The 15,890-nt window shown below is 45.5% G+C and overlaps 1 protein-coding gene across 1 annotated transcript; it reads right to left on the bottom strand.

The window, feature by feature from the left end:
* Nucleotides 1–1,604: 1,604 nt before the first annotated feature.
* LOC122919570 (DNA-directed RNA polymerases I and III subunit RPAC2-like) lies at nt 1,605–15,685 on the bottom strand. The gene is made up of 5 exons (XM_044268662.1): nt 15,608–15,685; nt 13,456–13,553; nt 10,314–10,390; nt 5,206–5,288; nt 1,605–1,785 (listed from the first exon to the last, which is right to left on the bottom strand). Exons 1-5 carry the CDS (start codon nt 15,644–15,646, stop codon nt 1,738–1,740), a joined length of 345 nt encoding a protein of 114 aa, XP_044124597.1. The 5' UTR covers nt 15,647–15,685; the 3' UTR covers nt 1,605–1,737.
* Nucleotides 15,686–15,890: the final 205 nt, after the last annotated feature.

Below are 15,890 nucleotides of genomic sequence, written 5' to 3' on the forward strand. Positions count from 1 at the left end.
TCTCAGCTATACTACCAAGATATCGCTTTATTTAAGTAAAACCTAACAGGGAAGATTTCTTAAACTAAATGCACCGGAATTCTGGCTTACGGTACTTTGCACCCAAAAGAGGAAAAAAAAAAAAAAAAAGGGTCTTCTTCCCTTTGCACCACATTTTTCATGTGTTTTATCAATTTTTGCACATTGCTCAACAAGGGGGTCTGGCTTAGCAGGAAAAGGCATTGGTTACAGGTAACAGTATGGCTTAAGACGTGCCAAAATGGCCCTAAAATTTTGGTGCAGAATGAGCCAGCCAACAAGTGGCGCACACAGAAGTGTCTGAAGATGACAACAGGGCAGTGATCACAATTTTCAGAGCATTATAACCACCTACCTAATAGCGTATAGCTGGTACCAAAATGTTAGCGGCTGAACCTTAGAAGTGTGTTGGCCTATCTGGGACATTGATGGCATGTCCTAGCAGTATGCCATCAATGTCAGAAAGGTGCAGGACCAAACAGAACCCCCCCAAAGTAACAAACACAGAGCTGCTGAGCATGCACGGCTATCCTACGATCACAGCTATGGGAGGTCCGAAAATAGCCGAACGCCAGCTCGGCTATTTCTGGCAGTCCCATGGTGGTGAATTGAGAAGTGGCTGCGCTTGTGCGGTGCACTCTCTGTTCACTGTTATGGAAGTTCTGAAAACAGCTTCAGTGCCATTAGAGAATACAGTTACCACGAAAGGTCTGCAGCAATGTTTAGGTAGGTTGTACGTATCAAGTTATAGCCACACAAATGCCCAAACCCATGTTTTCCTACCAATAACTTTTTATAGAGCCTCTCAACTGCCTCTTCCAGCTTGTCTTCTTCCCAAAGTGCCATCTCTTCCTCAGATAAGTGACGCACAAGCAACCAACTCTACCCCCTGTGATCTAAAGCAAGACACGATCCATGGATCCAGTTCTGATGCTCTTGCTGCTATTGTAGGAGTTCTCAGTGGTGGACAGGGGTCAGTATGGACACTTTGACCAGCCAGCGCTACCCAGTCCCATACACAACGAGCTGCGATGCTTTGTGTTTTCTATCATAGCCGGCATTAAATAGCTATTCCTACTTTAGGCATAACAGTAGATCTACAGGATATGCCAATATGTCTGATAGAGGTTTGACCCATCTCTAGGATCCTCACATCTCCAGAACAGGGTTCCCCTCATCCCTGTCTAGCATGGTGAGGTGGCCTCCATATCCAGACAGAGAATGAATGGAGAGTTGGCTGTACATGTGTACGGATCTCCCCAATGACTTCTATGGAGGTCACGGAAAAAGCTAAACAAGCTTTTTGAGGTGGGAATCTCTGTGGACATGTCATAAACGGTACTACAGTAGCTCTTCCATGAGACTGGACCAGACAGACTAGCCGTTGCTCCCCTTGCGCAGCCTGAGACGTCCATGACTCAGTCGCCAGTTCCTTCCTCTTTCGGTAGGTACTAATCATTGCATACCGAGAACACCTCACAAGCGCGGTCGTTTTGGAGATGCTTTGACCCAGCGGAGATCATGCTCACAGCACATTCATATACACTGTATATACACGCATGGTCTATAAATGAAAACCATTCATATTCAGAAGTATTGTACATGTATATTTAACCTTATGTTACATATAGGAATGGAAGCAATAGAAAATATTCTAAGAAATGTATATTACAGAGCAGAGGTCCTCACAGGACATTATATACATGCTACTCCAGGACGTTACTCCATTGCAGTCTCCTTTTGGTCATTGTGTCGTTTCATGCTGGTCTGTAAGAGACAAAGAGGGGATAATTGGTCAAAAATTATAAAAAGGTTACAGGACTAATGACACTTTTAAGGCAGTGTATGAAAGTCAAAAAACGTGCCCACTTTCTTCGAAAAGCAGAGCCACTCCTGTCCTGGACCGTGTCTGCAGCTACATTCACATGAATGAGGCTAAGCTGCAATACCAACCACGGACCGGAGAGGGGACATTTTTAGGTCATAGCCGCCCTCTAGGTTTATTTCATATAATCAGGCCACATCAATTAAAAAAGCAAAATTTTACTATAGACACAAAGTGGGAAGATTTTCATAAGAAATGCTAACGCTTACGTCCGGCAATCCCACTGGTTGGTAGTGGGGGTTGTCCAGCGTTGGCCTATCACTGGTTGACTGTCAGGAAGCCAACACTATGCACCCGCCATCTCCATTGCCAGAACTACACGTCTCCGTTATCCAGTAGGGGACAGAGCTCTGCACCACAGCGCTGCTCACACTGACCTCCACAGGAGCAGTGCTGTAGTGATGAGCTGGATGATGGAGCCGTGTAGTTTTAGTGTCAGATCTACCCCGCCGATCAGCTGTTCGGGTGTTGTGGCGTATTTAGAGCAGGCTGGACAATGCTTTTAATTGTCTGATCGCTGGGGTCTAACCTCCGAGTCAATTACTGACTACAGAATTGGGGGTCCTGTTTCTCTGGTTTGAATAGAGGGGCAGTCATGTGCTGCAGCTTTATTCCATTTCTATGGGACTGATGGAGAAAGCACAGTACGGTGCTTGGTCATCTTCATTAGTCCCACAGACTTTAAAGCTACGTTCACATGAATGGTAATCTGATCCGGCAGAGAACAGCCTCCACCGGTCCGGCCTTGCCAGACACTGCTATTAACCGCTGGACCCTATAGACCAGTGATGGCGAACCTATGGCACGGGTGCCAGAGGCGGCACTCAGAGCCCTCTCTGTGGGCACCCACACCCTGGAAAAAGTCTATGGTGTACCAATATGCCTTAGACTTCGCCTGTCAGTCATCAGCACAGGGTGCACTATGAACAGCACAGGCAGCGCACTGAATGTAGGCAGTCTATTGTAGATAAATGATAAAGTACATGGAAGATATTCTATATTGGACTGTAGTATTCAGGGTAAATTGCTGCGTTGGCACTTTGCGATAAATAAGTGGGGTTATGTTGCAGTTTGGGCACTCGGTCTGTAAAAGGTTCGCCATCACTGCTATAGACTATAATGGGAACAGACCGTTATCCAGCATGAGTACCAGGTTCTGGTTGGATAAAAACCATTGCGGATGGCTCCCATTATAGTGGGGTCCGGTGGTTAATAGCAGTATTCGGCAATGCCGGACAAGTGAACTCCGGCAGGCTATTCTCTGCCGAAACAGCCTGCGGGATCAGGTTAGTGCACATACGAACGTAGTCTTAAGGGGTTATCCTTGTGATAGTATTGATGACCCAGCCTTAGGATAGAACGTGTGCATCTGTGAGACACAGGACCCCCATACTTCTGAATGGAGAGGGTCCCAGAAAAGTGACCCTGTGGTTAGGTGATAAGCTGTGACCGTCAGACAATCCCTTTAAATAATTAGGTCTTGAGATCAGAAGTGTTGGGACTAATCTGGGAGTGGGTAACATGGATAATTCTGATGTGCCTTCAGTCAGGACATAGGAAAGTAATTTAACCACCACAAGCCAGTGCAACTAAATGGAAACCAGACCTGGGAGGGATCATTTCATCTCATGTATGAGCCATCACTTAAAGGGGTTGTTCTTAACTTATCCCCTATCCACAAGACAGGAGATAATTATCTGATCAGTGGGGGTCCAACAGCTGGGTTCTCATTCTCCATGTATCTCTATAGGACTGCTGGAAATAGCCAAGTGCTGAAATGGAACCTTATAATATCTGCGGTCATGGGGGATTTTCAACAACAACAACCACCAACCATGAAAATTATAGAGCACATCTCCGCACACACTGCACTTTGCATTGGACCCCTCAATGCAAAAGGTCACTCAGCAAATGTACAGAAACTAGAAGTATGGAGGCCGGGTAGTGTCCATGGGGCAGTCACTGGCCTTAAAAGCATATACGGCACTAAAACAATCAGGCTACTTTCATATGACAGTTAAAAAAAAAAAAAAAAAAAACATGTCCCAATAAAGACGGCATAAGGGTCTATTTTTGATGGCTTATATTTTCACTGGTGCCTTTTAAAGAAACGGACATTAAAAACGGTCCACTTCAATGGTACGGGGGGGGGGGTGTAGTCGGTGAAAATGGACAAAATAGAACGTCCTATTTTTTGACGCTGTCACGTTTTCCACTAGTGTGTGAATGAAGTCTAAAGAAGAAAAAAATAAAAAGACATGAAGAGCCGTGCACAAGCATGACCAATTCTTCTACTGGTCTCCATGTTAAAAGCAGTTTTATGAATTGGGAAATGAGGGTCAAGATGCCGTCATTCTCCCAACTGGATGCGGGTCGCAGCAGTGACTGCTGGTAATAGACACAAGATTAACCCTTCCCTTTAAAGGCGTTCTTCAGCCTACAGATATTGATGGTCTATCCGCAGGATAAGTCATAAATATCAGATTAATGGGGGTCTGACACCCGGCACCCCCACTGATCAGCTGTTTTAGGCTGTTGTGGAGCTGGGAACTGACAGTGTACAGAGAAGACAGATCTGTATACTGAGCAGCTTCTGGCGCTTTGATACTCGGCTCTTAAAACTTCATCCACTGGTGAAGCTGTAATGTAAAAGACCGATAGTGGTGCAGTGCACAAGCCAGTACCGTTCACTAAAAATAAAATACAGATAAGTAAAAAGCATTGACAGAGCTAACCATCTATACAGAGCCTGTAATCCACCGGACCACTACTACTCCTGTTAATGGACACACTATAGCTGACTGAACTACCAGAGCTGATGTCCACGGGTTTGAGGAGTCAACCTTGAGATGACATGTCCTCCTGAATGGGCATATATTCATGGTCCCGATGGTATAAGTAGCAGAAGTGTGCCCTGGCTGACAGGAGGTCTCCCTCACCCAAAGCTTGCGCTGCGTCTAGAGCGCGTAGTCACGTCGCAAGAGCTGAAGAGGATTAAAAAACCCAACATGCTTCAGAAAATACTGGTTTTCGTTCGGCAGGGATAATGGTCGTCTCTTTTCATCCAGCCACATAGGAATCTTACTGGCTTAGTAGGCAATCTGCCCTGATCTATCCCCAAAGGAAGTTCAGCCCCATTCACATGGCCACTACACAGGGTACTGAACCATCTGCCTCCACCTCTGTACCCAGCACAGCCTCTGGCACTGCAGCTGGGGGGGGGTGTCAGATCCCCGCCTATCCTCAGGATAAGTCATCAATATCTGTGGCACGGAGAACCTCTTCCAATCAGGTTACCTTACCTCAAATGTGTTGAGAACGTGCTGGCAGACATCCATAAGCTCAGTAAGTCCTTTTCGGAATGGCTCCACTGCTGGCAATCCATCTGAAAGAAGAAAACTCTGGTAATTCACACTCACGCAATAGGGCATATTTACTTCTGCAAATGCATCGGGAGTCTGGCGCACATGCTTTACATGCCGCACTCCTCACTTCACTGCCGAGACCGCGCCGTACACTGCCCACTGTGGGCAGATGCATCAATGAACTGGCTGCGGACGCCTGGGAGTGAAGTGAGCTGGCGCGGGATTTCAAGGAGCAGAGTCAGCCTAAAGCCTGTATCACACAGGTCGATTGAGCAAGCAATTGTTGGGAGGGAAGCGTTCCTTCCTGGCAATCGCCTGCTCGCTAGTGGAGGAGACCGATACTATTACATGCAGCGATCTCCTCCGTAGCTATGCCATTGCTTGTCCCCATGCTGTACAGTTGCTTGCAGCAGCGGATCGTTATTAGACAATACGATCTGCCGTCTGCAAATTATTATTTTTTTAGGGTACTTTCACACTTGCGGCAGAGGATTCCAGCAGGCAGTTCCATCACCGGAACTGCCTGCCGGACCCGGCAAAACGTATGCAAACTGATGGCATTTGTCATACGGATCCGTCTGACAAATGCTTTGAAATACCGGATCCTTCTCTCCGGTGTCATCCGGATAAACAAATCCGGTATTAATTATTATTTTTTTCGTCTGCGCATGCGCAGGCCGGGTCTGTTTTGCCAGAGCAATTAATGCCAGATCCGGCACTAATACACATCAATGTAAATTAATGCCGAATTCCAGCAAGTGTTCAGTCTTTTTGGACGGAGATAAAACCACAGCATGCTGCGGTATTTTCTCCGTCCTGAGATGGCAAAAAAACTAAACTGAAGACATCCTGAACGGAACACTCTCCATTCAGAATGCATGGGGATAAAACTGATCAGTTCTTTTCCGGTATTGAGCCCCTAGGACGGACCTCAGCGCCGGAAAAGAATAACCCTAGTGTGAAAGTGCCCTAACATGTCAAAAGCCTTGGATTGCCCGATAATCAAGCGTTTGCTTGTTCATCGGCGGCAGTATTACACTGCAAGATAATCGCTAACAGGTGTTCATAGGAACACTCATTAGCGATCATCTGCCGAGAAATCTGGCAGCGTAATACAGGCTTTACAGTGAAACATGGGAGGTCAGCGGCAGGCTCCGGAGGGCATGGGCAGTTGCATCCATGGGGAACGTCCCTGAGCACTTGCAAGTCATCGGCACATCAAACTTTGTTTTTTCAACATTAGATACACAGAAAACAGGAAGAAAGAAAGGTACGAACTGTTAACTGTTGATATCACCTACAGGTCAACGATGACCGTTTAATATGTGTAAAGTAGGCGACAGACTCCCTTTAAGGGGGGGATCTGCATTAGTTTAGACTAGAGGAAATTAACTTTATTTGGTTATGGACAACATAGGTCACACATCACAACCAGAGGTCGCACTACTTTTTTTTTTTACAGAAGAGTAAAAATACTCCTCTTACCATTTTTGAGGAGTATTTTTAGCCGAGGAGGAGAGAGTATGAAAAATTGCAGTTCTTCACATATATAATACGTAGGCCTACATAACGTTAGGAGGCTGCTATTTATGCAGGGAAACCATTACTGGTCTCCTGTATAATGTCTTCCATGCAGAAATAGCACATTTTTACCATTTTAAATTTCTCTCTCAGAAGACTGAATCCCTACCTTTCTTTAAGCACCAAATCCGTCCTGTAGAGATCAGAGCGGTAGATTGTGCAAAACTCAATGCAATAAGAACTGAACAGGGATGTCTGGTCATTGTGGCAGGGAGCAGTGGGTGGCGGCTGCAGAATCACATAACCGGCACCCGACCTCTATGACAGGGCGCTGCGATCCCCGGCAGTTAACCCCTCAGGTGTGGCACCTGAGGGGTTAACTTCCGCAGATCACAGCGCCCTGTCAGAGGTCGGGTGCCGGCTATGCGATTCTGCAGCCGCCACCTGCTGCCTGTATTTGTATTAAAAGGTTACTTATCTTCATTGGTGGTGCAGTGGCCACAGCCCCTCCACCTCCCGTCTCTCTCCTCATTGGTGGCAGCGGCACAGTGGGGAGTGAGAGACTCTTTATCCCTGTGCTGCTGAGGAGAACATGGAGCACGCTGAGAGCAGCAGTCTCCATGTTCTCTGATACTAGGCTGCGCAGTAGCGAATCGATACTGGTACAAAAGTATCGAGTGGGTATTGATAATTCAATACCAAATACAACCCTAGTATAGTGTACCGTATAGTTCTCTCTGATCTCTGGACACTGCGCTCCATACATAAACCATACGGGGGGAACTTTCAGGGGTCCAGGGTACTTACATAGAAGAACTAATGGCCAAGAGGCTAAACTAAACTGTTTTTGGCCCTTAAAACATAACTCATTTGATTGCTCTCATTTTAAAAAACCTGCTGTTTCTCTAGATGACATTATGTTGATAGTAGTGTTAATAAAGTCTCAAAGGTCTATAAAAGTCGGGTACCATCTAGAGAAACAGCAGGTTTTTAAAATGAGAGCAATCAAATGAAAGTTATGTTTTAACACAAGGGTCAGAAACAGGGCTTCGTTTAGCCTCTTGGCCATTAGTTCTTCCATTCATAAACCTCCACATTGAGCTCCCAGCAGTAGATAGAAGCCTGCAGGGCACGCTGGCACGACTGGTGTCCCATTACCTGGGCACATGGTCTTTGCACAGCAGAGGCTGGCACTTCATGAGCAGTCGGCAGTGCCGCGAGCTCCCTGTTTTCATAACTGAAAAGCAAGCTGCTGCTGTGTTCAGCGCGCGGGAGAAGCAAAATGTGAGAGGAGCGGCCAATGGCGCAGCACCGCGCCGATACTGGCCAATCAGCAGCCTCCCCCCTAATAAGGCGGCTCTGTACTGTGCGGAGCTTTGTTATTGGAGCTTTCAGGCGCCTGCGGTATTGCTGTGCTGCCTGTGTCATTCACAGCGTCCAGCGCGCTTATGAATGGCAGTGAAATTATTGTGCGTATTCGTACACAGACATTTTTTAGGGAGTAAAACTGCCTGTACAGGCGTCTATGACGCTTGTACAGGTGTTACTGCGACCTCTGGTCACAACCTTTCAGAGGTATATGTATGTGACACTGTAATGTTAATCATTTGTCCACACATGATGCTCCTGGCAGAGATGCAGTGTAAAGCATGGGGCAGAGACAATAGAAAAGAGGGAGCAGAAGTCAAAGCCATGATCAGTAGCTGAAATAAAAAGGCAAGAGATTTATGAAAAGCATATATTTAGAGGTTGTCTTTCCCCCTACAAAATCGGTTTCAAAGTGAGCATATGTAGGGTAGGTGCCCTGAAACATAACCATATCTTTTTAAGTGAAAATCTAGTCTTACAATCCTGAAAAATGCATAGCACATGTCATGGACTGGCTCCCAAGAGGGAGAGGCGCTGGGCGGCATTACCGTCAGAGACATGGTGCACCCACTTCCACTGTATATGATGATTTTTTTTTATTTTATAGTTTTCAGGGGTGTGGGGAACATTTTTACTTCACTCAAACAACCCCTTTAATGGCAGAAGTAGGTGACCTGGGATGAATAATCCTAGCCTGCCCTATTAGAGCAGAGCTATATTTCCCATGCCTATAAAACAGTACAAGTGGTGCCATTGGGAGAGCTTTGGGCGCTGCAACAGAGGAGGGGAAGCATTACATAAAAGGCTACTTTCACATTAGAGTTTTTTGCGGATCCATCATGGATCTGCAAAAACGCTTCAGTTACAATAATACAACCGCATGAATCAGTCATGAACAGATCCGGTTGTATTATGTCTTCTATGGCCATGACAGATCCGTCATGAACACCATTGAAAGTCAATGGGGGAAGGATCCGTTTTTTATGGTGTCAGAGAAAACAGATCTGTCCCCACTGACTTACATTGTTTGCAGCGTTTTTCTGTCTGCGATGGGGACACAACCAAATGGAATGCATTTTGGTGCATTCCGTTTAGTTCAGTTTTGTCCCCATTGACAACGAATGGGGACAAAACTGAAGCGTTTTCTTCTGCTATTGAGATCCTATGACGGATCTCAAACAGCGGAATTGAAAACGCAGATGTGAAAGTAGCCTTAGTGATATCAATGGGCAGTTCAAGTAATACAAAGGTGTGTCAAGTCCTCCAAAGGGATTGACACTTTGCAGCTGTTCTTGCCTTGGCCAACACATAAGGGTCTAATAAAGACGACCTATCCTCATTGGAGGGCTGCGTTCTCTTCAAACAGCCGATTGGTAGAAGTTCTGGGAGTCAGACCCCCACCAATCTGATACTGATGACCTATCCTGGGGATAGGTCATCAATATAGGAAACTAGCCAAGCCCTTTAGACAATGGCACTGTCTCTACTCGACCCATGTCCTTAGCATCATGCGAGTAGGGTACAGCATTTAAATGGTACGGAGGGAGTGTTTTTTTTTTTTGTTTGTTTTTTGGGTTCGTTTAGACCCTTCTAAAAAGGTATGGCACACGCCCACAGGAGGCCATGTACATATAGGGATGAGTATGTAAACAGCTTGGCACCCACACATGTGCCATCCACCAGCCATAAACCCAAATGGGGACTCTACATATTCTCTTGACAAATGAGGAAATGGATTTCAAAAGGAGGGCATCAGGTAATGCACACCCATCTCCTCCTTTAGGCCTCATGCACACGACTCTGGTTTTGGTCAATATCCAATCCACATTTTTTTGCGGATCATATATGGACTCGTATATGGACGCATCTGCATGTCTGTTCCACAGCCCCGCAGAAAAAAAAAATAGAACATGTCCTATTCTTGTCAGTTTTGCAGACAAGAATAGGCAGTTCCTACCGTTCTGCAAAAAGGCGTAATGCCCAAGGCCGGTATCTATGCTCTGCGGACCCGCCATTCGCGGACAGCAAAAACAGCTATGGCCATGTGCATGAGGCCTTACCTAGAATCTGTGCATGTTTTCAGATCCCTCCCAGCACAAAAGAAAAAAACGGAACTTTGTACAGAACTTCATAACACCGAGGCCTTACGCACGTACTTCGTGTCTGGATGCGAAAATTGATTTTGCTTTCAGAAGGATGCGTAATGCTGTATCCACAAAACTCTATTTCAGGGCTGAAAAGAAAATGAAGAATGTACAAGTGAAATATATATAATAAAAAATAAAAAATAAATAAAAAAAAAGACAGACACAGATGTTAGAGCTCCTTCAGCAAGTTCACCAACCATATTGGAGCTCAACATGTAAATAACATTGTATTAGGGACAAGGTCCTTTTATGCTTTTGTTTCTTTTTAGTATTCGTGGTGATAAATCAAGAGACCTGCAGTTTAGCAGAGCCGACTTCAAAGGGGTTGTCTGGGTTCAGAGCTGACCCCGGACATACCCACAATATCACCCAGGCAGCCTGTTGCAGATTTAACATGGATAGGTAAACTGGATCAGTGGCTACACCAAACTGGAAACAGATGGTAAGGTGCTCTACCCAGCGACTCGCCTCAATGTCGCAAGAAACAATAAAATAATTATAGTAATTGGGTTTGGGAGGCATTCAATATATCTGGGGTCATGTGTATTATTAACCCCAATATACATGGTGTTAATTTATTAGATTTACAGATGAGGCAATGAGAAAAATAAAAAAGTAAATCTAAAAATAATATGTAAAAATGTTGTTATAGTTGATCAACTCTTAAAAAAATTAGGACATATTAAGTCAATGAAAAAAATAAAATAAAATAGTATTTAAAAAAAGTGAAGAAACAATATAGTCACGGTGTATGATTAGTCATTGTAGATTCCATTAGTATCCAGTAGGGGGCGCAGTTGTGTCAGAGTTCTTGATGATCCCAGTCCGTACCCACTGTTTAGTAGGCGAGTAACTCCGTGCAGAGCGATATAGAATCGCATAGGCTCTTCCTTGCGGATGATCTGCAGCTAGGTGTGTCAAAAGGAACTTTCCTTTAGTTTTAGCGATCCTGCAGTAACAATCTGTGTCTTCATATAATAGGATAGGAAGAAAAACATTCTAAATAGGCCAAATATTGTCTGGTAAACTGGAATGGTCTGTTTGGTATTCACAATGGCCTGCAATATAATAGTATTTGAAACTATAGCTTTACTCTATATATGCTGTGCACAGGAGAGAGCGTCCTATATTTCCATACACCGTGACTATATTGTTTCTTCACTTTAATACTATTTTTTAATTTTCGTTGACTTATTTTTAAAATGTCCTAATTTTTTTAAGATTTGATCAACTATCACAACATTTTTAAATGTTATTTTTTTACTTTTTATTCTTCTCATTATATTGCCTCATCTGTAAATATAATAAGTTATTAATAACACCACGTATATTGTGGTTAATACACACAACCCCAGATAAAGGCCTCATGCACACTACCGTTTTTTTTGAACGGTCCGCAAAAACGGGGTCCGTAGGTCCGTGATAGTTTTTTCCTCCGTGGGTCTTCCTGATCCACAGACATAAAAAAAAAAAAAAAGTTTGTTTTGGTGTCCGCCAGGCCGTGCGGAGCCAAACGGATCCGTCCTGAATTACAATGCAAGTCAATGGGGACGGATCCGTTTGACGTTGACACAATATGGTGCAATTGCAAACGGATCCGTCCCCATTGACTTTCAATGTAAAGTCAGGAGTCCCTTTTATACCATCGGATCAGAGTTTTCTCCAATCCGATGGTATATTTTAACTTGAAGCGTCCCCATCACCATGGGAACGCCTCTATGTTAGAATATACCATCGGATTTGAGTTACATCGTGAAACTCAGATCCGACAGTATATTCTAACACAGAGGCGTTCCCATGGTGATTGGGACGCTTCAGGTTAGAATATACTAAAAGAAATGTGTACATGACTGCCCCCTGCTGCCGTTTTTAACTCATTGGTGGCCAGTGCGGCCGGCCCCCCCTCCCTCCCCTGTAGTTAACTCGTTGGCGGCCAGTGGGCCCCCCTCCCTCCCACTCCTAATTAAAATCCCCCCCCTATCATTGGTGGCAGCAGAGAGTACTGATCGGAGACCGCACTGGCCACCAATGTGTTAACTACAGGCAGCAGGGGGCAGTCATGTACACAGTTCTTTTAGTATATTCTAACTAGAAGCGTCCCCATCACTATGGGAACACCTCTGTGTTAGAATATACTGTCGGATCTGAGTTTTCACAAAGTGAAAACTCAGCTCTGAAAAAGCTTTTATGCAGACGGATCTTCGGATCCGTCTGTATGAAAGTAACCTACGGCCACGGATCACGGACACGGATGCCAATCTTGTGTGCATCCGTGTTCTTTCACAGACCCATTGACTTGAATGGGTCCATGAACCGTTGTCCGTCAAAAAAATAGGACAGGACAGGTCATATTTTTTTGACGGACGGGATACACGGATCACGGTCTCGGCTGCAAAACGGTGCATTTTCCGATTTTTCCACGGACCCATTGAAAGTCAATGGGTCCACGAAAAAAAAAAACGGAAAACGGCACAACAACCACGGATGCACACAACGGTCGTGTGCATGAGGCCATATTGAGCGCCTCCCAAACCCAATTACCCTTTAAAAACATAGTAGGGGCGAAATCCATGTCGAATTTGTATCAAAACCTGAATGTTGCGCATGCGGATTGGCTGCAAAATCTGTGGTGCAGTAAATGTGGATTTGACTGTAGAGTACTATGTCAGCGGGGCTGGTTCAACTGCCAGAACATTACCGCCATACAGTAGCATTTGTGCTGCATGACAAACCAATAAGCCATCTGGTTGCCTAACCAAATCTCCAGATACCACATAGAGGAGTTCCACCTCATTAGGGTCTGCAGATGGAGAATGTGATGAGGTGAAAGAACCCTGTAGGCAGCGCATCTGCAGCCAATCCCCAACCTAAAAAGATACTTATAAAGTAGCAACTCAAGCAGCTAAAAGTACACGATTCAGAAAGAACACAACTGGAGAACTAGTGTGAGCAAGTGAGGATCATAGCATGCCTGGGTACTGTAGTTCAGCCCTCCAGTAACTTAGTACTACATTCCCCTACAATAGCAGGAGGAAAAAAGTCCTATAAGGTATGGTCGTTCTTTACAAAATCGTTATACTTTTTCTCACAGACTAGCAGTGGTGGAAAAAAGGACTTTTTGGTGTTTCAGCATAAACTGCGGTCCACTTACTTCTTCATGACCATGTAGCGCAGAGCGTTTCCCAACGTGTGATCCTCTTCATGCAACACAAACGTCACACAGGACTCATCTGTCCCGTTACCCTGGACCTGAAAAGAAAAAGAGGACAATTACTCTTACCAGTAATGGGGAAACTTAAAAAAGAAAAATAAATAAATTAAATAAAAGGAGAAGGACGTAACCTGCTTGTACCTGTGAGAAACCTACCAACCAGGGGAATTTCCGCCACTTTGATATCCAGAAAGGCACTAAGGGCTGATACTTGAATTTTTAAAAAGGTACTGGTTCTAAGTCCCTTATCGAATCCTGCTTGCAAGAACTCTAAAATCATGTTTATTTCCAAAGTATTCTGTGGATCCTAATGGCCACCCGCGAATAACAAGTACGCAGATACATTTTTGAAGTGATCTGCTTTCTACTATGCAGAAAGGTAGATATGGCAGCCTTAAAAAAAACCTAGCAAGTTCCGTTCAGCGTTCAAAACACTAAATGCAGATGCTGTACGTTGGAATGAAGAGCAGCACCCTGATGGAGGAGATCCAGTATCTGAGGCAGAAACCAGGGTTCCCCTGTCGCAAGGTTTTGAATCAGATGGAACCAAGACCTTTTTGGCCAATAGGGAGCAATCATTATAACTTGCACCTCTTCTTCTTCTTGTATCTTCATCAGAGTCGGCCTTCTAGAAACGAATGGAAGCGTGGGCCGCGCATACGCAGTACGCCCCCATTCACTTATATGGGGAGCCGGCTTGGTGGTGGCCGGACCGGAGTCCTCCAGCCACCACCTTGCGGGGCTCTGTTCTCGATATAGGTGCAGTTCCCATTGGTGGAACCCACACCTATAAGACAACGGGGGCATATCCTAGCGATATTCCCCTATTGTCTATGATGAGACAACCCCTTTAAGTGTAGGTCCCAGGAGCGAACTAGGAACTTAAAGTGGCCCTGGAAAAAAAAATAAGTGGCCCCATGTGGTAGGAGGCTCCAAATTGACAGAAGGGCCAAAAGAAGTAGGCAGGGTCAACAGGAGTAACAGAAGTAGCAGAGACCTGCAATACCGTAGTGCAGCACAGAATACTACCCCAGCAGAACCAAATACCACGATGCAGCACAAAATACTGCTGCTCCAACCACAGTCTTCAACTGTATCACTATCATAAGGATGGTAATACAGTTGAGTTCAGGGGGGCACCTGTGGCCATTGAGCATCAGATCATTATGTACCTGGCCTGCGGCCATCAAGAGGGCTTTAGTGGCCCCTTGGCCCACCGGGAAATTTCCCTGTAGGGTCTATGGCCAATCCGCCCCTGGTAGATCCACTCAAGTTGGGGGGAGGGGGGGAGGGAATCTCTTGTGGATCCACAGCTGAATCTGCAAGTTTTACATGTGAATTCACACTCTACATTGTAATCTGCGGAAAGGAATGAAATGCAGTGGATCTGAAAAACCGCACAAGTGAATTCCCGCTGTCATTTTTTTTCCACAGCTTGAGGATGAGATTTGCTAAAGATCTCATCCACTTTGATGGTACTGTAATAGATAGTGTATTTTCTGTCCCCAAATTCTGGAATCAGAAACGTGCATGCTGTGTGTGAATATACCCTTACTGAAAGCTACAGGGACCTGGTAAAAGTGCCACGTTACACAGATACTGAATAATATGTAGGAAAATGTATCAGCGCCCCCCTCTAATCCTCAGTCTGAGATGGAACTGCACGCTGGGTAACTGGGGCAAATGCACAGCCGCATTAATTGTCTATGGCATGTGCTGGGCATCAGACGGTCACCTTAGCAACCTGACTGGGTCTCTCCACAATAAGTCACCGGAGGACCACTTTACATGGCGACTGCCTCGCCACTACCAACAAGACATGAGGGCTGCCCTATACTAACATCTGCTGGATGTGACCCCCAGGAGCCCATAAGTGTAATCTTCTACCATGTGGAAGGTCCTGAAGCTGGAGACCCAATTTTACCACTTTTACACGGGGATCAAACAGAGCATGCGCACAATTGTACAGGCTCTTGGACCTGCAGTAAATCCTAACATTTACAAGCCACAGACAATGGATTCTCTCCATAGCGTGGAGCAGGGCAGGGCTACCACGTCCCGGCCTCCCCCTGACGCCCAGTACCCATCTTACCATCTCCAGCACCGGCTTCTTCTCCGCTCCCGCAGCCATGCTGTCTAAACTGCGGCGCCCCCCGTGCGCGTCATCAGCTTGTCGCGCTGCGATGACGTCATACGGACCGAGGGGGTGACGGGAGTTGTAGTTTAATGCGTTGCGGGTCAGGTGGCTGACGGTGTGGGGAAATGTAATGGGCTGATAAGAAGCCATGCATGTGTTATGGGTGTCCTGTCCAGCTGCTGGGACAGGCACAGGGGAGGCTTAAATGAAATAATAAATTAACGTCTTACAACACACA

This window comes from Bufo gargarizans, chromosome 9 (assembly GCF_014858855.1).
Source record: "Bufo gargarizans isolate SCDJY-AF-19 chromosome 9, ASM1485885v1, whole genome shotgun sequence".
Classification (NCBI taxonomy): Eukaryota; Metazoa; Chordata; class Amphibia; order Anura; family Bufonidae; genus Bufo; species Bufo gargarizans.